Source organism: Canis lupus, chromosome 11 (assembly GCF_048164855.1).
Source record: "Canis lupus baileyi chromosome 11, mCanLup2.hap1, whole genome shotgun sequence".
Lineage (NCBI taxonomy): Eukaryota > Metazoa > Chordata > Mammalia > Carnivora > Canidae > Canis > Canis lupus.
In genome coordinates this window covers 17,735,673-17,757,510 of record NC_132848.1, presented here as the reverse complement: position 1 = coordinate 17,757,510, position 21,838 = coordinate 17,735,673, and the positions used below count along the sequence as shown (strand labels likewise).

The 21,838-nt window shown below is 44.2% G+C and overlaps 1 protein-coding gene and 1 long non-coding RNA gene across 15 annotated transcripts in view; one reads left to right on the top strand and one right to left on the bottom strand.

The window, feature by feature from the left end:
* Window positions 1–21,838, top strand: part of KCNC2 (potassium voltage-gated channel subfamily C member 2) — a 228,889-nt gene that overhangs the window by 161,032 nt on the left and 46,019 nt on the right. For 5 of the 14 annotated variants that reach the window (XM_072843326.1, XM_072843327.1, XM_072843328.1 and 2 more), the window contains 4 exons: window positions 3,366–3,476; window positions 9,323–10,250; window positions 12,565–12,729; window positions 17,761–21,590. In XM_072843326.1, the coding sequence (XP_072699427.1) occupies window positions 3,366–3,476; window positions 9,323–10,250; window positions 12,565–12,729; window positions 17,761–17,897 (1,341 nt within the window). In that variant the 3' untranslated portion in view covers window positions 17,898–21,590. Of the gene's footprint in view, window positions 1–3,365; window positions 3,477–9,322; window positions 10,251–10,650; window positions 10,755–12,564; window positions 12,730–17,760; window positions 21,591–21,838 lie in introns of those variants that run through there. The other 9 variants (XM_072843333.1, XM_072843331.1, XM_072843330.1 and 6 more) reach the window with 9 other exon arrangements.
* On the bottom strand, window positions 12,078–19,381 carry LOC140642572 (uncharacterized). The gene is made up of 3 exons (XR_012039010.1): window positions 16,642–19,381; window positions 13,282–13,378; window positions 12,078–12,996 (listed from the first exon to the last, which is right to left on the bottom strand). It is a non-coding gene; the product is annotated as an uncharacterized lncRNA (long non-coding RNA).

Below are 21,838 nucleotides of genomic sequence, written 5' to 3'. Positions count from 1 at the left end.
CATTGTGAGACTTAGAGAAGTAAAATGATACCGTGTTTTCATATTTAATGATTTTTTTAAAAAAATTTATTTCTTTATTTGAGGGAGTAGAAGAGAGAAAGCACAAATGAGCGGGGGCAGAGGGGAGAGGGAAAAGCAGACTCCTTGCTGAGCAGGGAGCTGGATGTGGGGCTCTGTGTCAGAACTGTGGGCTCATGACCCGAGCCGAAGGCAGATGCTTAACTGACTGAGCCACTCGGGTGCTCGTATTTGATGAATTTTAAATCTAGTGACCTAACTTTGAACACTATAATTTGTTGTGATAATATTAACCTTATGTGCAAGCCTCGCTTGCCTGTATCCTGAAAAATTACACTTGGGTGTGAGTGGATAGGCCAAATATAAAATTCAGGGAAATCAGCCTGTGGCATAGAAAAAAAAAATATAGAAAGAATGATGTATATTTATATTGGATAAGCTATCAAAAAACACAGTGGAAAGTATTTATCAGTGGTCATATAAGTCTCAGTGGCCAAAAGCAATATTTGGGTATATTTCTTGATTTGAGAAGCCTAAACATTAAATTGTTTTATATCTATTTTATACCTATCTATATAATATATTCATATCTATATATAATCTATACCCATGTATATCATACATATCTATCCACACATATAAACACATTTTATACACAGATATAAATATAAAATATATAATGTGTTGTAAACACACTAAACACACACATGATCATACACAGTTACCTTAGCTTGATCTTCACCTTCTTCAATGATTTCTGCTGTTAATAGTCATGTATGTGTATGGTATCCCCATTGAGGAAAGATCTAATTCAACATCATAAATGCAATAAAGTTTGTGGAATGCTTTTAAACAGTAAAATGTGAATGAAGGGAAGTGGATTTTACCAGCCTCAAAAGAGGCTGAAGCAATTGCCAAGTCTGCATGGGGCCAGCAGATGCTGGGCTCCAGTTGTCCCTGCCTGATTGGCCCTTGAGGATAGTCTTACTAATGAAAGAGACTATTTTCTTTCTCTAGAGACCACAGTTCTATGAACAACACCACATTCTTGTTAATTATGGTAAAGCTAGTACATAAGACTCGAACATATACATAATTAAGAGCGTTTGCTAAATTTAAGATGCTGTAGAAAAGAAGAAAAATGGCAACGTGCCAATGTGTAATTTCTATGGAGTAATAAAGTCAGCTTGACGGTCGTCAAGGATGAAGATCCAAGTTTAATCCTCTTTTGTATTTTCTTTGAATTTTGTTTAAAAATGAAACATAATACATGATTAAAAATTTTATAGAAATTTTACACTTTAAAGATATTTATAGAATCAGTTGTAATTTTCCGTTAGCAACTCAGTCACACAAGGCCACTCTTCCCCTCGGACATAAGCGCGGCTGAGAGTGTAGTGTTGCTGTTTATTTGCACGTGTTAGTTGTACCTAGAGCAAGATGGTGCTAGGCTCCGCATATTGTGCTACAACCATTTTTTGGTTTAATATGTGAATGTCCTTCTACATATATCCTTGTACTTTACTATACACATTTTACCAGAGTAAATTCCTAAAAGTGGAAATTTTGGATTGGGTAGCACTATGAACTCTGATTCTTCATTATTGGAAGTCCTTGCTCATGTTTTATTTTTTATTTTTTTTAAATTATTTAAGAGAGAAAAGTAGAATGGGCAAAATGGAAGTGAAGCATTTCTGTTTGGAAAATATATACGTCCCTAAAATGCAAACTAAAAATAGATATACTTCATGTGGAATTGCAAAAACAAATTCCTTGGGGTGTGTGTGTGTGTGTGTGTGTATTTTTTTTTAACTAAGTGTTGCAATTCATTCCATCTTTGTGACTACACGCATCATAGGGCAAGGTGGGTACACAAGGCAAATAAAGCGAACCCTTCTCCCATTTAACCAGATACAGTATTTTGGCAGTTTTATGATAATACAAGTTGGCTTAATTGACTTGGGGCGAAAGCTGGTAACAGCCAATCTTTGCAATTTAGGATCTTCCTCCATAGTTACTCCAAGGATCTTCATTCCTACTCTACGCTATGAGCTCTGAAGTTTTCACATCCCCTCTGAGCAGGGACCCCGACGTGGGCTCCATCCCAGGACTCCGGGATCATGACCTGACCTGAAGGCAGACTCTTAATCGCTTAATTGACTTTGCCACCCAGAGGCCCCAAGCTTTCACATCTTAATCTGAAATTTGAGCACTCTTCTTAAGGCAGCAAGTGTCTGTTAAAACTGTCTCTCTCCACTACCCCCCACCCCTGCCACCTGCAATCCTAATAGTATATAAAAATAAAACCATCCTCCCAATCTTTGATTGGGACTATCATGCTAAGATCCCTTACAGAGCATTAGCTCCCTGAGACAAGAGAGATCCTAACCAATTGCTCCCGTGAATAATAACCCAGAACAATGTACCTAACGTCCTTCGCTGCGAAACTCAAGGGGTCCCACAACCCTGATCGTCCCAAGTTTATCAGTATTTATGGATTTTTAAAGCTGATCTCAGATAAAGTATTGCAACCATAATCCTGATAAATCATTCAGTTTTAGCACATGGGGTTCCCGCAAGATGCCAGAGCGAGAGAAATTATTTCAAAGCAAAGAGTGATGGTTCATCATCTTTTACAAGTGAGAGGAAATCAAAGAGGAAAGAAAACTCCTCCCTCCTAAACGTCTCATCAAATCGATGGCTATTTTCACAGCCTTAATTGATGAAAGCCACTGTCCTCAATTTCCTGATTTGAGGAGTCTCTTTTCAAGGTGACTGTCAAGGACAAGAAGAGCTTTCAGGCTTTTCTTTGCCATGGCCCATGAATTCCAGTCCTTCAAGATGATTCGATTCCCATGGAAGGATTGGATTTCAGCGGCCATGGCACAGTCTGTGTTTTAGGTGACTTGTCTTAAAAAAACGTTAATTTCTAATTCTTAAATTATCCCATTGACTTTTATTTTTAAATATGAATAAGTTTTTTTCCCCCTTTAAGATACAGGTTGATGTTTTTATTATTTTTATTTATTTATTTTTTTAGGTTGATGCTTATAATTGGGAAATAATAGGATGAGGTGACTTTAAATTCTTAAATTTTAATTTATTTATTTATTTATTTATTTATTTATTTATTTATTAAAAAAAAGAGACAGCGTGCATGGGAGGTAGGATGCAGAGGGAGAGGGAGAGAGAATCTTAGACGGCCTCTACCCTCAGTGCATAGTCCTTCATGAGCCTCATCTCAGGACCCTGAGATCATGACTTGAGCCAAAATCAAGAGTTGGATGTTTAACCCACTGAGCCACCCAGGTGACCTTCCTTTTTTTTTTTTCTTCTCTCTTTTTGAGGTGACTTTTAAAGGACAGATTTTGGAGCCAGTGGAATTTTTACATGCCAAGTTACATATTTCAGAAACATCTTCCTTCACTAATGTCACAAGATCTGAGCACCTTCCTAAGGTTAGTTAAGCAATAGGTGTTACGTTCTTCTCTTTGCACAATTTGTGGACACGTAGAATAGGTAACAAAAATGTATGAAAACTGCTACGTCAGTGATCCTGGGCTGGCAGCGGTGCCCAGAGAAAGACCCCTTGATCAGTCCGGTCCCTGTCGTGTTTGGCATTTTGGAGCCAGTTATAGTGTTCGGGTATGTTCATCTTCATGCTACGAGGGAAGAGAAAATGATGAAACAAAATATGGCCTACTTTTGCTCCGTCTTTCTTCTGTGGAGATCTACTTAAATCTTTGAACTGCATTAGATTCACATAATACCTTCTCTGTAGAACTGCACTTGGAAGCCTTCCTCTCCATGGCTGCTGATGAGAAATAAAACTAAACTGAACTAAAGCAGAGTATTGGGCCCTTGGCCAGTCCTGGGCACTGGGCTTACAGAGAGCAAAGGCTGCTGGTCGCCTCCGCCAGCCGGTGTTAGAGCAGCCTGTGTCCCTTCAACTGCCGGGCGGGATATGCATTCAGTCTGCATGATAACACCTTCTAGAAAGCTTTCTAAATTTTAATTATTTAACATGCTTTATTTTATTTTCGTTTAGTGCCTGCGAGAGTTTGTGGTCCTATCACAGGGAGGGGAGAGAAAGAGAGGGATGGCAATGTGATTTTCTTCCCCGACTCCTTGATAAGGTGCCATTAACTGAATTAACAGAACTGCTACTAATGGGAACCTTTGCACCTCTAGGACCGTTTCAATTTGCCCCTGCTGTAAATTTGGCTTTTTTTTGCATCCATGTGCATATTTTAGGGTTTCATTTCTGTTGTTTCTCTTTTCTCAGATCATTTTTATTCCCACTAGAATGTGATTTATCTTATTATTTTGTTAATTAATTTATTATTTTATCCTCCTATCCATCCACTGTGCCAGAAGCAGTTGGTACAAGAATATTGTACCAGTCCTTAAACAGTTCGCAAAAATATTGTACCAGTTGGTACAAAAATGAATATGACTTCATTCCAGTCCTTAAACAGTTCCCGGTTCAGTGAAGGAGAAAAACAAATAAAACCTTCTTTTCTCCCCCTTTCTTTCCTTTTAAATTTCCTTTCCTTTTTTTTTTTTAAAGATTTTGTTTATGTATTCATGAGAGATACAGAGAAAGAGGCAGAGACACAGGCAGAGGGATAAACAGGTTCCCTACAGGAAGGCTGATGTGGGACTCGTTCCCGGGACCCCGGGGTCATGACCTGAGCTGAAGGCAGATGCTCAACCACTGAGCCATCCAGCCATCCCATAAATTTCCTTTTCTTAATATTATTTAATCTAACCTCATATTTACCCATTTCAGCTTAACTTAGTGAGTCAGAAAAAAAGAAGACATTTTCTATATCCAAATCTCTGAGAATTAGGTTCAAGTGACATATACAAACTCCTTGATACTGGAGTCCAAGGTCTGGACGACTGTAGGCCTTCAAGGCTTCTGGGGTCACCTTTTCGTCTGATACTTGGACTAAGTCCCTAATAAACTAGGCTCCCGTTCTTCATTCCAACGGCCAATCTGTCTCTCCCAGTGTCTCCAAATACTTTCACAAGGGCTACCGTTCTCTTGATTACCTTTTAGTCTTATTTTTTACTCTCCAATGCCTTTGATCCTCACTGTGTATGTTGCCTTCGTGTTTGGCTGCTCCCCTCTTTTTTTCCTCCTTTGGCCCAATACCTTCACCACTCAGAGCACCGTCAATGTACAACCACTCTTGGCTGAAGGCGTAACACAGCAAGCATCGTCTTAAATTTGATACAGTCTGTCTGCGTCCCAAAGTTCTGCTGCTGCGCCCAGACAGGGGCCTTGCCCCTGCTTACCGCCTCCCACTATGGGCTTTTCATCCTCCTTAGAGACCTTCCTCATTCTGTCCAGGTTTCAACTTTCTTCCAACTTCCCCGCTTTTAAGCTGACAGAGGACAACTTCCAATTTCCCACCACGTTATTGTGAAGAGTTTCTTTCTTTCTTTCTTTTTCTTTCTTTCTTTCTTTCTTTCTTTCTTTCTTTCTTTCTTTCTTTCTTTCTTTCTTTCTCCTTCCTTCCTTTCTTCCTTCCTTCCTTCCTTCCTTCCTTCCTTCCTTCCTTCCTTCCTTTCTTTCTTCCATTTATTTTTATTTATATTTATTTATTTATTTAATTTATTTTTATTTATTTAATTTATTTTATTTATTTTTAAATATTTATTTATTTGTTTGTTTTATTTATTTTTTTATTTATTTGATTTTTTTTGTGTGTGAAGAGTACTTCTGTCCTCTGGTCTAGCCCTCTAGCCCTCTAGCCCTAAGCCATACCTTGTAGTGTCTTCAGTCTTTATATGTAAGAAATGGCTTACCTAGCTTGTTTTTTTTAAAGCAAAATAATATTGTACTTCTGAGATTAATGTGTCTCTCCCAGAATGACTGTTTGTTTTCACACTCTTTTTATGATTCCTATTATACTATTAACACATCCTGACAGATTTATGAAGTCCTTAAAAGCGAATGGTATACGGGAAGATACAAACCACCGTGAAGAATAATACGAGTACAGAATCATGGTGGGCTTCCTTAAATAATGCTAACAAAAATATTGATAAATTCAAGTTCCGAGTGACTTGTAAAAACAGTCAAAATCTGGTTTTCAAAGCTTTGTGTCTTAGAATTACATGTAGTTAGAGGCTATTCAGTTGCTTTGTTTACTCACCAATATTCGTGTAGAAGCCAGAATTATGTCACAGCGCACACACAAATACACACACACAGGCACAAACATCCTGTGATATAGGAGTTAGTGAGCTATTCTTATTAAGGTTTAGAAGATTTTTTAAAAAGTCTACAAATGCTTGTAATTTAGAAACTTCTCCAATGCATTTAATAATGAATTATTAATCTTATATTCCAAATTGAAAAACGCCAAAACCGTGTTTTTCAGACTTTAGTTTTCATAGCAATCACCATGAACACTTGTTAAATGCAAATTCCCTACCCCCAAACAAGAGAATCTGCGATGTGGAAGGTGAGGAATTCACATTTGTGTGAGCTCCCCAGGTATGTTCCAAAGAATGTGACCAAATTCCTTTTCTAAGAATGTGGGTGGGTAAAATGGGTAATTTAACAAGATAATTCATTTTATTTAAATTCCAACCACCAAGGGTGGTACCTTCTGACTTTGTTGACTTTTTCTGACAAAATGATAATTCATGTAATGAGCATGAACATCAGGCTCTAGTAGTTCTCATTGAGGTACTAATTATATATTTTTACAGTATAATATATGTAATAATGATTTCTAGTATTTACATGGTGCTTCAAATTAAAAACACTTATCTTTTATTTTTACTGCATCCCCAACAACAGGGCTGATACAATAAGCTAAGTGAATTCTAAAGCTCTCCCAGTAGGCCAACAAGGCCTGAGGAGCGCCACCAGCAACCAAGCTGCTCTAGAGTCACCTTACAGTCTTATTTTAAAACCCAGGCAATATTTCTGGTTTATTTAAAGCTCTTCAGAAAACGAGGTTAGCCTTGAAAAAACCGGGGTCTCTGTGTTACGTTAGGTTTTCATGCAAAAGAGGCAGATTTGGAAGACCTGCTGCTCCTGTGGTGTCCCAGTAAACCCATTGCTCAAGAAAGTAAAGTGAGATTGAAAAAGTCCAGATTTTTTGTTAAAACCTCCCACTGAGCTATATACAAGCCACCCCTTTCCATCAGGTCAACCTTCATTTATCCCTCCAATTTGAGTCTGGTGACATTTTGGCAGAGGTTTCTATGACCCCTCAAGACCCCTAAATAAAGCCCGCTTTTGGTCCTTTCTATCCCTCATTGCATTTATCACAATTGTAATTATATAATTTTTCTGTGGTTAATTATTTAATGTCTGTGTCCCTAATAGATTGTGAATTCCTCAAACACAGGCATTACGTTTTGCTAACTACTGTTACCTTAAAGCCCTCGTCTTGGGGCCTGACGTTGAGAGGCACCTAATTCATGCTTGTTGAATGACTGAGTGAAGAGTAGGAAAATGTCCGATCGCAACAGGCCTCAGCGTTTCGTACTGACAAGCGTCAAAGTACAGGGGGACACTGCCCTTGTGGTATGGGAGCAGGCCAGGAAGCCGGGACGGATCCTGAAAGAGCAATGTGGGGAGGTCCCACTCAGTCCACTGCATGAACGTAGGTGGACAAAGAGCTATATATTTATTTGCACAAAAAAGAAAGCTGAGCGAAAACACGTTAACATCTTGCATCACGTCTGGGAAAGATGTGAGGGAACCCATAATGTCAAGGCCAAGGGAACCTGGAAGGCGTGCTTGGGGACGTAAGTCAAAGCCATGAGAGCGGCGTGTCTTACACTCCTACAGGAGCGAGGTACTAACCTCTACTCTGCAGAGAAACAATTTCAGAGCTTGAGGTGACCCTTGGCGGCTGGGCGCCACCGTTCTAGGACTTCCTTCCTCCTTTCGTATGTCTCTTCCGTTGAAACTCTACCAGGAAAAGGAAGACGTTGTCTCAATCTTTTCTGGAAACTTAGATCTTTTCAGTGGCGCGGGTGAGGAATAGCAATTAGGGGACAGGTGCGGGACTTGGATACGCCCCATTATTTCTGAAAAAGGGTTACCCTGCGCTTGACTGATGACCTCTTGCTCCTAAAGAATGAGTGAATTTGGATGTTCGAGGGGCAGTCTTGGTGCTCATCACTCATGCTAAGTCCGAGACCATTACTGAGCAACTACTGCCTACTGTCCGCACCAGCACCGTTCACTCAGCCCCGGGTTTTACGTTTTCAGATCTTGACTATTGGGAAATCTGTGATTCCCAAGAGGAATACATTTTTCTCTGACATATCTGTGTTCATCACCTGAGAGTTTGGTGGTTAACACAACAACTGGGGGCAACGCTTGTCAGGTTTGTTGCTTAGGTATCGCTTTGCATCTTATGACTTGGAAACGTAGCCTGACCTCCGTGCTGACACTGCAGAACTATGTGCGGGAGAGCTCCGGCTATTACCATTCTGGATTAGTAGGTGTGTGTGTCCTCCTAGGACTGGCTAAAGAAACGGGATAGAAAGAGCCGAATAAAATAAACCCTGCAACTTTATAGCCTGTTCCTCTAACACTTGGGAATTCTTTTTCAGGTGAGAAGGAAAATTGTCTTTTATTTTGTTCCCGACTCTGTTTCTCTCTCTTCAGTCTTGTCGCCTAGTCTTCTCTAGGTCTGTTCTTTTGGCTAAGTCTCCACCTTAAGTTGATATGATTTAACTGTAACAGAGCCCCCCACCCTCACAATGCTTTTTTTCCTCTCCCTACCTAACGACAACATCAACATTTTATTTTTGGTTAAAAACCTACAGTTACATTCAAGCGGCTTCCAAATTCCCACCAGTGTGGACAGCACCTTATGTTTATAAACTTGATCTGATACGTGAGGATTTCTAGGATCGGAAACAATTATCTAGAGCTACCGTACATTTATTTACTTTATGTTTTTTTCAGTCTGTTGCCCTTTAACGTTGCTTTGGATTGATTTTTATGCTCTTTTAACAGGTGTATTTTCTTATACAAAAGAGTCAAGAAATTATTTTCCAACGTAAAGCAAAAGTTGTTACCTATATAACCAGAAAACAGAACTCGAAACGCACTGCGTGTGCAACTCTAATTAACGATACCTACGCATCTCTTCTTTCACTTGAGTGACATCCCAAGCAAAATCTCCAAATGTGCTTTTATTCTTTTCCACCTGCAGGGATCGATACTCTTAGATTTGGATCAAAGTATACGATAGTTCAGATCACTCTCTCTTTGTTTCTTTTTTTTTTTTTTTATTTCTTTTTTTCCCCCCTACAGTTTATTGCTTTTGCTTCTTTATTCTTCATCCTGGTTTCAATCACAACCTTTTGCCTGGAGACACACGAAGCTTTCAATATTGTTAAAAACAAGACAGAACCAGTCATCAATGGCACGAGTGTTGTTCTGCAATACGAAATCGAAACGGATCCTGCCTTGACGTATGTAGAAGGAGTGTGTGTGGTGTGGTTTACTTTTGAATTTTTAGTCCGTATCATTTTTTCCCCTAATAAACTTGAATTCATCAAAAATCTCTTGAATATCATTGACTTTGTGGCCATCCTACCCTTCTACTTAGAGGTGGGACTCAGTGGGCTGTCATCCAAAGCTGCTAAGGATGTACTTGGCTTCCTCAGGGTGGTAAGGTTCGTGAGGATCCTGAGAATCTTCAAGCTCACCCGCCATTTTGTAGGTCTGAGGGTGCTTGGACACACTCTTCGAGCCAGTACTAATGAGTTTTTGCTGCTGATAATCTTCCTGGCTCTAGGAGTTTTGATATTTGCTACCATGATCTACTATGCCGAGAGAGTAGGAGCTCAACCTAACGACCCTTCAGCTAGTGAGCACACGCAGTTTAAAAACATTCCAATTGGCTTCTGGTGGGCTGTGGTGACCATGACCACCTTGGGCTACGGGGATATGTACCCCCAAACGTGGTCGGGGATGCTGGTGGGAGCCCTGTGTGCCCTGGCTGGGGTGCTGACGATAGCCATGCCCGTGCCGGTCATCGTCAACAACTTTGGAATGTACTACTCCTTGGCTATGGCGAAGCAGAAACTTCCAAGGAAGAGAAAGAAGCACATCCCTCCCGCCCCCCAGGCAAGCTCGCCTACCTTTTGCAAGACAGAATTAAACATGGCCTGCAACAGCACACAGGGCGACTCCTGTCTGGGCAAGGACAACCGGCTTCTGGACCATAACAGATCAGGTAAGGCACAACTACAGGTGCATGCCACTGAACACCTCATAGACCGGTACGTCCCTCAGGGAGGAGGCGACCATTCTCATTGTCTGCAAACATTTCTGAGTTTTTGGTTCTATCTCTTCACGATCCATGTGCTCGTGTCAGGCGTGGAGACAGCTGGATCGTAGCTTCTCTGGGTGGATTCCAAGTAGAGGCCTGCACAGCCCGTCTATAGAGTTTTCCTGCTTTAGTGGGAATGCCCTTTGCTGATGGTGCCAATATTTTCTTTTGCCTGTTTGTTGCTTTTGTGCCGATGTTTCTTTGTTCCCCTGCACGATGTGATGGTACGATAACTGGCCATTTTCCATCTTTCGTTCTCAAAATGTTGATTTCCTCGTCGTTTGGCTTGGTGTGTTTGTCTCAGTTTTATCCCTGCCACGGGGGGCCGTGCATCTCACCCGAATTCACAGGAAGCGGTTACTCAACAACAACGGGTGCTTGTATTTCAATAGCCTGAGCACCAAAAAGGTGGGGTATGCAAGACAGCCTTTCTGACAACGAAAGTCCTCCCTAGGAATATTCTAGAGGGTTGATTACATTTTCGCCATTGCTAACCTAGATGGGAGATTCAGTATAATCCCTTTAGATTGGGTAAGATGCTTCGTGATATAATAAATTCACCCTTATTCTGAAGGCAGACGATCTGCTTTGTCTAGTCAGTGGCAAAGCTGAAATTCCCTGCGGATTTCCCTCTGAATGCACGAGGCATTGCTCTCTGTTTCCCTCCCAAACTGAGTTTTGGGCGATTTACTGCTAAATCCCTACTCCTCTCCATTGCCGTAGATAGTCCAGAGGACATTGCCTATAAATTTTCATTTCTCCAAGAGGATAGTCAGGAATGTGCTCGCTCTTGTGTCCGGTACTGATGAAATAATTCTGTATATTAAACAATTTGATCACCGTTCAGCCCACTCTGAAAACTGAAGATCTATTTATATAACCATGACTTAGATATATTTAATCTTTCTCTTGTAGAACGATGATTTATGATAATCCCCTGTGAATACTTTTGGCATAATTTAGAAATATCCACCAATTACACAAAGCAAGCAAAAAAAAAAAAAACAAAAACAAAAAACAAAACAATCAAAAACAAACAACAACAATAAAAAACAAACAAACAAACAAAAAACCCAAAAAGGCAGGTAACCTCTACATATGTTCCTTCATGAGCTTTCAGAGGTTTAAGCAAGGTAAATGGGGAAAACATACGGCCAGAACTAAAATGCTTCGTACAGATGTCCTTCATAAAGATCCTTATGCTCACTTAGTGTATTGTTCTGCAAATTCTGAATTTGCAGTGTATCTGAATGTATCTGAAAACTCTCAGGCCAAGCAGGACTTCCCAGAAGGTGGGGCGTAGCTGGTGCTGCTGGTCTCAGCAGACTGTTCTCGGGGTGCTTGTGCCTAGTCCTTGTGAAGGGCACGGACCAAGAGCACACTCTCAGCCTGGTAAACACAAGTGAGCACCTAGACCAAGAGGACGCAGGCATCTTTGGCAAGCACATACGGGCAAGCAGTTGTTTCAAGGGCATTTGGAGAAGTTGATCTTATTCCATCGTTATGCTCAGAAACACTTTTTTTTTTTTCCACTTCAAATGGAGAACCTGGACACAAAAGTGAGCTTTGGGATTATTTTTTATTAAAATTCTAGCGAATATTAAAAGCATGTGTCAGCTCCAAAGACCCGCAGGTACCTGGGAGATTTCCCTTAAATAGGCTCCACTTTTTTTTTTTTTAAGATTTTATTTATTTATTCATAAGAGACAGAGAGAGAGGCAGAGACACAGGCAAAGGGAGAAGCAGGCCCCACGCAGGGAGCCTGACGCGGGACTCGATCCCGGGTCTCCAGGATCACGCCCTAGGCTGAAGGCGGTGCTAAACCGCTGAGCCACCTGAGCTGCCCTATGCTCCACTTTTAAAGATTCTAATTCACAATAACTAGATGGCACATCAAAAAAACCGTAAGATATCAATGTGTCTGTTACTTCATATCACACCCCCATGTGAATAATTCTGCGGAAGTTCATTTTCTAGTGGAATCTAAACATGGAATTCACATTCCCCAAAGAACATTTCTCTCCTTTTCAATACGTTTTCCATTTTGCTCCGTGTAAATTTTTGTAACGAGTGATGAAAACCCTTTCTCTTATCGTGATGTGATGACTGTGTTCTTGTATCTGGAGTGCGCGTACTCTGGACCTTCAGTGTAAACTCTCTGTACTGTCTCATTTCCTCATCCATCACTGTCTGTCAATGGGCATGGTGCTGTGACCAGTGTTATCAGGTGACGACAGTACAGGAAGTGAGCCGCCATTATCACCCCCAGAAAGGCTCCCCATCAGACGCTCTAGTACCAGAGACAAAAACGGAAGAGGGGAAACATGTTTTCTACTGACGACAGGTGATTACACGTGTGCTTCTGACGGAGGGATCAGGAAAGGTAGGCGTGCGTTTCATCAGATCCTAACAGGTGACTTAGAGATTAAGTGCTGCGAATATACTGAGTGATGCAAATGCTCTGTGGTCGCTTCCTAGGAAAGGCTGCACGCGCTCCCTTGCATTCCTCGTCGCCTCTTCTCTCATTATTGGCATTAAAGCGCGTGTCATAACCGCCTCTCCGGTAGTAGCTTGGTCGCTCCATATGAAAGGCATTTCACTCTTCCTTTTTTCCTTTATATGTTTGGCTTCCATTTGTCTATGGGAAGAACTGTAACGGGTGTTCAGAAATTAGATCATTCACCTAATTAACATAATCAACAGTCTTCAAAAGTCATCTTTTTAAACTAAAGGTAACGAAACTCACACTAATTGACCCTATGCATATCACTAATTGACCCTATGCACTCACTCTATGCATATATTTGATAATTAATTGATAGAACGAGAAGCCGTTTTTCTTTTTTTTTATCCCCCCCCCCCCCAAAGAAAGGCGTTAGCCACACTGTGAGTAAGTCCCCCGTCCAGCATGTGGGCGGTTTTGGCTGTGACTTACCTGAAGGTTGGGAAGCCGAGAGGCCCAGAATCGTGGGCCTTGCAGAGTCGCACACCCCGTCACTGCTCACGGACCCAGAAAACCTGCTACAGGATTCCTTTTCGAGACAACAGTAATAGTGTTAAGTCCGTTACTACCTCTGACCCCCACTAACCTGTGCCTGACACACAGAAGACACTCAGTAAATACTTGTTGAGTGAATACATTCTGTGGGCTGGCATCCTGGTTCAGAAGCCCATCGACGCTCCACCCCGCCCCGAGCTCCCAGGCTTCTAGATTATGCCACGGTCATGCCTGTGCCCCAGGTGCTGCTTTTTTGTTTCTGTTTTGCGTGAACTTTACGAGGCCCCGGGACAATGGGACCCTTTTGTCCCCCCTTAAGAAACGGTCCTGTGACGTCTATCAGGCACCCTTGTCCCAGGGCTGATGCCTCGTTGTCGCCTCCCACTCTGACGATCCCAGTGGCTTCTGGCCCTGGTGCTTTCTCTGCTCATTGACCGACCAGAGGCTCTGGTCGGGCCTCGGGATGCAAGGGACTGAGTATTCATGCAAAGCCACCCCAAAGCTTTCACACCGGCGCAACTGCCTTTTAGGAACACTCTGCGCTTCTCTGCTATTCATTGCAGTTTCTCTCTATTGAACGCTTTAACATTTTAAGCCTTAAGTGTTTATTTTGTGATGTCTTCTCTCTTTGAAACGTCCCATTGCCCATACTGTGCTTCTCTCTCACTGCTCCCGAACATTTTGTGTTGTCCGTCCTGTCTCACGCCCCTGAGTCTCTAAAGAGGAGCGAGACTAGCCTTTTATTTCCTCAGTACGTAATGTTTTAAATGCCCCGCTTCGCTTCGATCACTTCCATTCCTCTGCATCTATTATTTGCACCAAAATGTATTTCAGTGATCTGAATAGGCTTAATCGATTGTTTGCTAATTTTATGTATTTTTATACATTTAAATATTAAGAGCTAGAACAATTTTTAAAATGTTTTACGAAGCGTTCATGTCCTATCATAGTACTTGAGCGAGATATATATACGTACATTAAATAATGATCGTAGCATATGACTAATGATTTCTTGTATAGAACATTATATTTTTAACTACATTATCTTTACTCACTATATGTATATATATGCATATGTATATATGTATTTCTGTGTAGTATGTGGTTACATTGACATATATTTTTGAGCTTCACCTTAAAACGTATCACATGCAGTATTTATACTAACTGTTGCATGTTTAAGAACTTAGCTAAAATTTGTTCCTTCCGCTGTTAGATGATACTATGAATTCTAAACTGTCAAAGGATATCATATAAGAAAAAAGTACTTCGCAAATTATAGAGCACTGTGAATTATAGAGGATTTTTATATTTATAGACTTTTATATCATAGAGAATTTTTCTGTAAAATGGCAACGTTTCTTGAGCAAAGCAATTAATGAGATATTTAGTTTGTATGGAAAAGTTATACGTGAAATGTTATTTCACAAACGCAAAATTCTCTTTATCAATAAGCGTATCCTTGAAAATTCATCTATGGGCTTTTATTCTTTGTCATTTCTCACCATAATCAACTTCCTTGTTAATTTTTGCTTAGTTTTTTTTATACCTTGTGCTTCTGCCTCCCCCCCCCCCCCCCCCGAGGCCTCATAGCATTTTGGGTTAACCTCACTTAATTTTTTTAGTGTGTTGTCTTGTTATATTTATCAGGAATCCATTCATTTCTTCTTTTGATCTTTTCTATGGAGATTATAGATCTCTCCTCTTATTCTTATTCAGACATTTATTTCCTATAGGATCCCTTTTTTATCTTTCAAGTTGGCATCTCTACTGATTTGATTTTTAGAGTTCTAAAGAAAGATGAAAAGAAATTGCCAGATTCCCACTGAATTCTTTTTCTACCAACATGTATGAGTATAGTTGGTCCTACATTAAGAAAATTTATGGATTCCCTATGAGAGTGAACTCCCAGCATTTAGGACCTATGTTTTTATTTATGCAGAAGTTTTTACAAAATCATCTTTCATACACAAAAACGTACCCATTGATAGTACACGGAGAAGCAGTTTCAATATCACCCCCAAACAAGCACATGCTCTTAAGAACCATATAAAATGCACACTATGTATTTAGATGCCAATTCCAACTCGGTTCAACATTGTTAATTCTCATGAATTATATTTTTAACCATTCCACTCAATAAAAGTCTGCTTAAGCAAAAACCTTATCAAATTTTCTAGCACAAATCAACCTGCAAAATGAAAACTATATATATATATTTAAAAGAATAACTCATAATTTTACTAATTAAATACTTGTTATTAAATTAGAAGGGAAGTCTTTTCAAATGAACACTGAAATTATAGTTTCTAAAAGTAAAAGAACTTGTAAACAGAATGGATAATTTTTCTGTAGAAACCTGTATTTCAGGAAAATAACTGAACATTTAGAATGGCAACCAAGATTTACATATACCTAGTGTAATTAATAGAAACCTGCCAAGCAAATCTTTACCTTTCTGGAGGTCCTGGAGGGATCTTGGAGGTTGTGTAAATTTTTATAAGGATGAATGATTTATAAGCTTCACAACCTCTTTGGTTCATGCATATTCACCATTTTGCTTTTAATCAAACCAAATCAATGTTTATAGTGTAGTTTGCATTTTTAGATTACATGGCCAACTAGGATGAATTATTCTTTCTATAAGTCCCCAAGTCATATTGCCAATCACTTTACGGAAGAGCCGTAACAACTAGCTCTCCAGGCGCATGGAGGTCCCTATGTAAGGATAAATTATCTGCAATTTTTTATTAATTATTTAAGACATCCTCTTATTAAGTATCCCATCATCCACTGGAGTAGGATGAAATAGCTCTCACCTCCCATGTTCTGTCTTTCCGCATGCTAACAAAGCACATGGGCAGATAATTCTCTCACTAGCAGAAATTGTGTCCTGGGCACGTACTGTAGTTAACGGGTGGCACAAATTCCCACCAGCGAAAGCTCAGAGAAGACATGCAGCATGCGGAGAGCTCACAGATGCGAGCAGGGAGGGTTGTGCCCACGCGGGGCAGCTCCACCCTGCAGGGACCAGGTGCTGCAGTCCTCGCCCAGGCTGCTCCTGGGCCCTTAGAGATCACTAGCTCACCCGGTGTGTCCTGCTCTGGGAAACAGAGTCAGGAAAGGGGGTCGTTGGGAGGAGCACGGGGAAGCAGCAGAGGCCCACTCTCCTTCCTGCATGGCCATCACGCCCCTGAGGGCTGAGCAGCGGGGTGAGCCCTGGGTCACGGGGCGACAAAGTCCATCAGGTTGTCTGTCTTTGCCCCGCGTTGACTGCCTAACAGCCGAGGGTCTCACCTTGCTCTGCGGCACATTTTCCAGTGGGCCGGTCGGAACGTTGACCTCCTGACTGCTTGTCCATAGTTGTCCTGCTCGTACGACCGGTCACGTCGGGCTGTACTGCGTGCTGCTCGCCCCGTCCTCCCGCCTCTGACCTTTTCTAGTAAGTAGCAGGTGCACGACCCTTCCAGAGGGGCCTGGAGGAAAACCGCTGGGTGAAAGCTTAGGGGGCAGATCTCCTGTTCTGTTCCACGACTGTCACGCATCCACGACTAGGATGCGACATAATACAACGACAAAGTGAATCGAGATCAAATGGCTCTCGGTTCCCGGCAGCGGAGCCAACTGCAAACCTCCTGTAACCAAGTTCAGACCGTTACATGCTGAAAGTATAAGGCAACTTCTATTTCATTTGTTTTCTTTTATATTCCTTTCCTTTCTTTTTTTAATCCAAGGAACTAAAATTAGGCATTCATCCCGCATCACCTAGATAATGGCATCCAATGCCATTATTTAAGAATCATCCATTTAGCCGTATAAAGCTGGAAGACTAAATATGCTAAGAAAAAAACAAAACAAAACGCTGTCTTCTTGGAGTTAATCATGCTTGCTAGCTTAGTAAATAATAAAAAATGAAAAGAAAAAACAGCCCATTTGTTTTTCAGAACCATAATGTAAATATATTAGCCAAATATATTACGTTAGCTGACTAGCTTAGTAAATAATAAAAAATGAAAAGAAAAAACAGCCCATTTGTTTTTCAGAAGCATATTCTGAAATGTAAAAATATTAGCCAAATTTATATCTTACTTAACTTGCTTTGCCTAATTCTTTAAAGATTTCTAGTATTCCATATGCCAAAATCACATCAATGCAAAGTATAATTTGGGAAAGAATACATTTTGAAGTATTACAACTATAATTTGCGATAGCTCATTTAATCTTTTTGGGAACGACAGCTCTAGTGAGCTTTATTTTTTTTTTAAGTTACAAATGGTCTCAATATCGAATTCTTTGTTAAAAAAAAATTCTTCCTTGAACTCGAAATAGCACTTTTGATTATCCTGCATGGTACTGTTTGTCTGTGTCTGTTTTCTGGTTGGATTCAACTGATGTCTGTGCATTTTTTCATGAAAGGATATGAAAAGTCCCGAAGCTTAAACAACATAGCAGGCTTGGCAGGCAATGCTCTGAGGCTGTCTCCAGTCACATCACCCTACAACTCTCCTTGTCCTCTGAGGCGCTCCCGATCTCCCATCCCATCTATTTTGTAAACCAAGCTGCAGCAGTCGGCTAAGGTGTACGGATTCACGTGCTGGTTACCCCTCCTCGAAGAGAATTAAACGTAGAGTCACTCCAGGCTCCATTAGACACAGTTTAAATCCTGCATGACACTGCTATTTGAAGTCAGAGACGCCACTCGGGTAGCTAACACATCTCACCCCGGCTTACAGATCTCCTACAGTAGTGCTACTCCTCCACCTTAACGGCCCCGGTCTCCTTTCGCAATAAGATGACCGTCGGGGTCACACCGGCCAGCACCGACACATAAACCTGTCTTCAGGGAGATGCATTTAACCGTGTGCTTCCAAATGCCCATCACGTCATTGGACCTTCATTTCTCGGGACCCTAAACCATTCGGAAGACGTTTGGGATCCTATCTTGATCGCACACCACATGACCTTGCTCAGCTCATCTGCACGGACCGCCTTGTCTCCATCGCCTGAGAGCCAGGTCGCAGAGCCTGGGGAAGTGGATGGCTCAGGATCCGTGTCCGTGCACCCGCCATCCTGCTGACACGCAAGCCCTGGTCCACTGTCCTGCGTGTGCAATTGTGGGGCGGGAAGGGCCAGTTTCTCCTTGGCATCTTTTTCGTTTCGTTTCTTTTTTTTTTCTCCCTAATTTTTTGAAAGAAATATTTGCTTTAATAATGTCTTGATTTACTTTTCTTCAAAAATGCTGTACTGGCGATGTTTCTGGATGTTTGTGCCCAGATAACTGCCAAGAGGTTGTTACTGGTCACACGCGCTGAGGCCAGATCTCTCAAGGGCTCAGGGAGGGCAGGATACAGGACGGTGTCACCGCAGCCCCCGCTTGGCACTACAGTCCTACATATATATATAATAATCATTATTTTTTAATCCCGGATTTGTCATCCTTTTCAGAGGGAAAGTGCCAACTATCACCCAAAGCTCTCGTGTCTTTTTCCTTTTACCCCTTTCTTTATTTCGATCGATTGGTTTTTGTGCAAACATCAAAGATCATCATGGTTCGCAGGAGGCTCCCATCCCGACCCGCAGGACCGGTCAGATTTTCAGGCAGCGTCTGAGCGGCGGCCCGTCCTGCACGTTGTCTGTGTGTCCGTCCTACGGTCTGTCCCACTGCACGCAGCCGACCTCGTGGGGCGCAGAAAGGCCTCGACAAGACGCTCATGACTTTGACCCGGGTCCTGCCCCCCCTTGCCCCCCTCTCTGCTGCACACACGGGCGAGGCGGTGTAGACAAGGTGGGGGCGCGGGAGCCCCCGGGTGAGCAGCACCGAGGCCGCAGTGCCGTGGCCCGGCCCGCTGCAGGGTGGGCCCCGCCACCGCGTGCACCCCTGCTGCACCCTGGGTGCCTGCAAACCCCGCGACCCCCCACTGCACCCTGGACCTCCGCAGCCCCTGCGGCCCTGCGACCCCCGCGGAGCCTGCTGCACCCTGTCAGCGCCCGTGACCCCTGCTGCACCCTGGGTCCCTGCAACCCCCACGGCCCCCTGCTGCACCCTGTTGCCCCCGCGACCCCTCAGATCCCGTAACCCCGTGACCCCCGCGGCTCCCGTGACACCTGAAGCCCTGCGACCCCCGCGGAGCCTGCTGCACCCTGCGGCCCCCGCAGCGCCTGTGACCCCTGCTGCACCCTGGGTCCCTGCAACCCCCACGGCCCCCTGCTGCACCCTGCGGCCCCCGTGGCCCCTCGGCTCCCGTGACCTCCGCGAACCCTGTGACCCCTGCGGCCCCTGCTGCACCCTGCGGCTCCCACGACCCCCATGACCCCCGCGATCTCAGTGACACCTGCGGCCCTCGCAACTCCAGGGCTCCCCACAACCTCCGGGGTCCCTGCTGCACCCCCGCGACCCCCGTGACCCCCCCAGGCCCTTGAGGCCCCTGCAGACCTCGCGACCCCCATGACCCCTGCGGCCCCCGCGCCCCCGGCCCCGCGGACCCCTCTGGCCGCCCTCACTGTGCCCCCCGCCCACCCCGCGGGGACCCGGGCACGAGGAGGTGACCCCGCGACCCCCCGGGCTGCAGAGCAACGGTGCACGCGGGGCGGGGCACAAGGGGCAGGGGGGCCGCGGCGGCTCCGGGGGCAGGTCCCCGAGGCTGCGGCCCGCCCAGTCCTGCGACCAGGCGCCCTCTCCGGCCCCGCCCGGCCCCGCCCTGACGTCACACGAGGGCGGCATGACGTCACACGAGGAGCGCTGGCGACACCGGGCGCGGGGGCGAGGGGAGGAGCCGAGTGTTAGCGCTGCTGCCGTTGGCCGCGGTGCTGTGTAGAGTCCACCGTTGGCCGCGGTGCTGTGCAGAGTCCACCGTTGGCCGCGGTGCTGTGCAGAGTCTACCGTTGGCCGTGGTGCTGTGCAGAATCTACCGTGGACTTCTGACTACCAGGAAACGGCCAGGGGGTCACCTGGACCCAGGACCCACCTCTGCTGCTGAAGGTGCCCTGACGCCCCCGGGTGCGCTGGGATACCCCCGGGTCTTGGCCGTGGGCGGAAACCTTGGACAGGAGCTACAGCTGGGACTCCGTGGGTGCCCCCCCTCCCCCCCATGGACATCGTGGTGTGCTGCACACGGGCCAGGAGCCGAGGAACAGCTGTGAACACCAACACGCGTGCACGGGCGGGCTTCGGGCCCACGCTCAGGCCGCAGGGACCCGAGGGCACGACCACCATGCAGGGCCCACATGCAGGCCCAGGCTGCAGGGACCCGAGGGCATGACCACCGTGCAAGGGCCACACCCACACCAAGGCCGGAGGACCTGAGGGCACAACCGCCCACACGCGTGCAGTGCCCACACCTACCCCCAGGCCGCAGGGACCTGCGGGCATGACCACCCACATGCGTGCAGGGCCCAGGCCCAAGCCCAGGCGGCAGGGACCCAAGGGCACGACCACCGTGCAGGGCCCAGGCCCATGCCAAGGCGGGGGGACCGGTCCACGACCACCGTCTGCAGCTCCGAAGAGGCCCCGGGGCTGCAGGGACTGTGCCCAGGGTCACGTGGCCGTGACATCAGCGGCCACAGGTGTCTCCACTCCCCTGACTTGTCCCGCGTTAGATCCACGAGCATCCACTGTGTCATTTCTTTTTGTACAAGCCACTTATGTGATCAGCTTGTCTTTGTGGTGAAGTTTTCAGTGCCTACTTACCAGAACTAAGCTATTTGCAGTTGCGTGTTCGTGGAGTGCCAGAAATTCATTACGACTTAAAAAAAAAAAAAAACAAAACACTGGCCAACATCATTCACGGTTTGGGTCTTGTCGTTGTTACCTCAATATAAATATTACAGAAGATAAAATTCTGGCGATGAGAGTATTTTTTTATGAAATGATCAAGGAGTAATGTCAGTATATAGTAGAGTATTAATCAAATTATATCCTAAAATGTATATTTTGCATAAAAGAGATATTCTTTAACCGATTATTATTATTTTTTGTGTGTGTGAGTTTTGTGGCAAACGAAGCTTATACGTGTCTCTGAAATCGCTGTAGTCAAAACTGTAAGAATTCTTCATCTCGCTTAACCAATGTTTGCAGAGCCAGTCCGTTCCCCAGGATTCCAAATACACTGTATGGCCCAGTTAGGAACCCCTGTGTCGTGGGCCTTTTGTGGACACGTCGAGGTGCATGCATGGCCTTGGGGACAACGGGGAGACATGTAACTCGCTCAACTGAAGAATAAAAGGCAACTAAGCTGGGGACAAACTTGGATCCTGTCTGGTCACATTATTCACGCTCCTTTCTTGGCTTTCCTCTTGGTTGTGGGGTTTTCACGAGGCTGTACTCTTTGTACGTCCCCTGGTGTCCTGGTGCCCAAGCAGCAGTCTCACACAACACGGGGGCTCTGGGCTCCGAGGGCTGACACACGCAGCTCTCACTCTCCTTCGGGTCTTGGCCGCGTAGCTAGGGGCGTCCACGGCCTGGATTTGCCCCATGGCCCTGACACCCAAAACTATG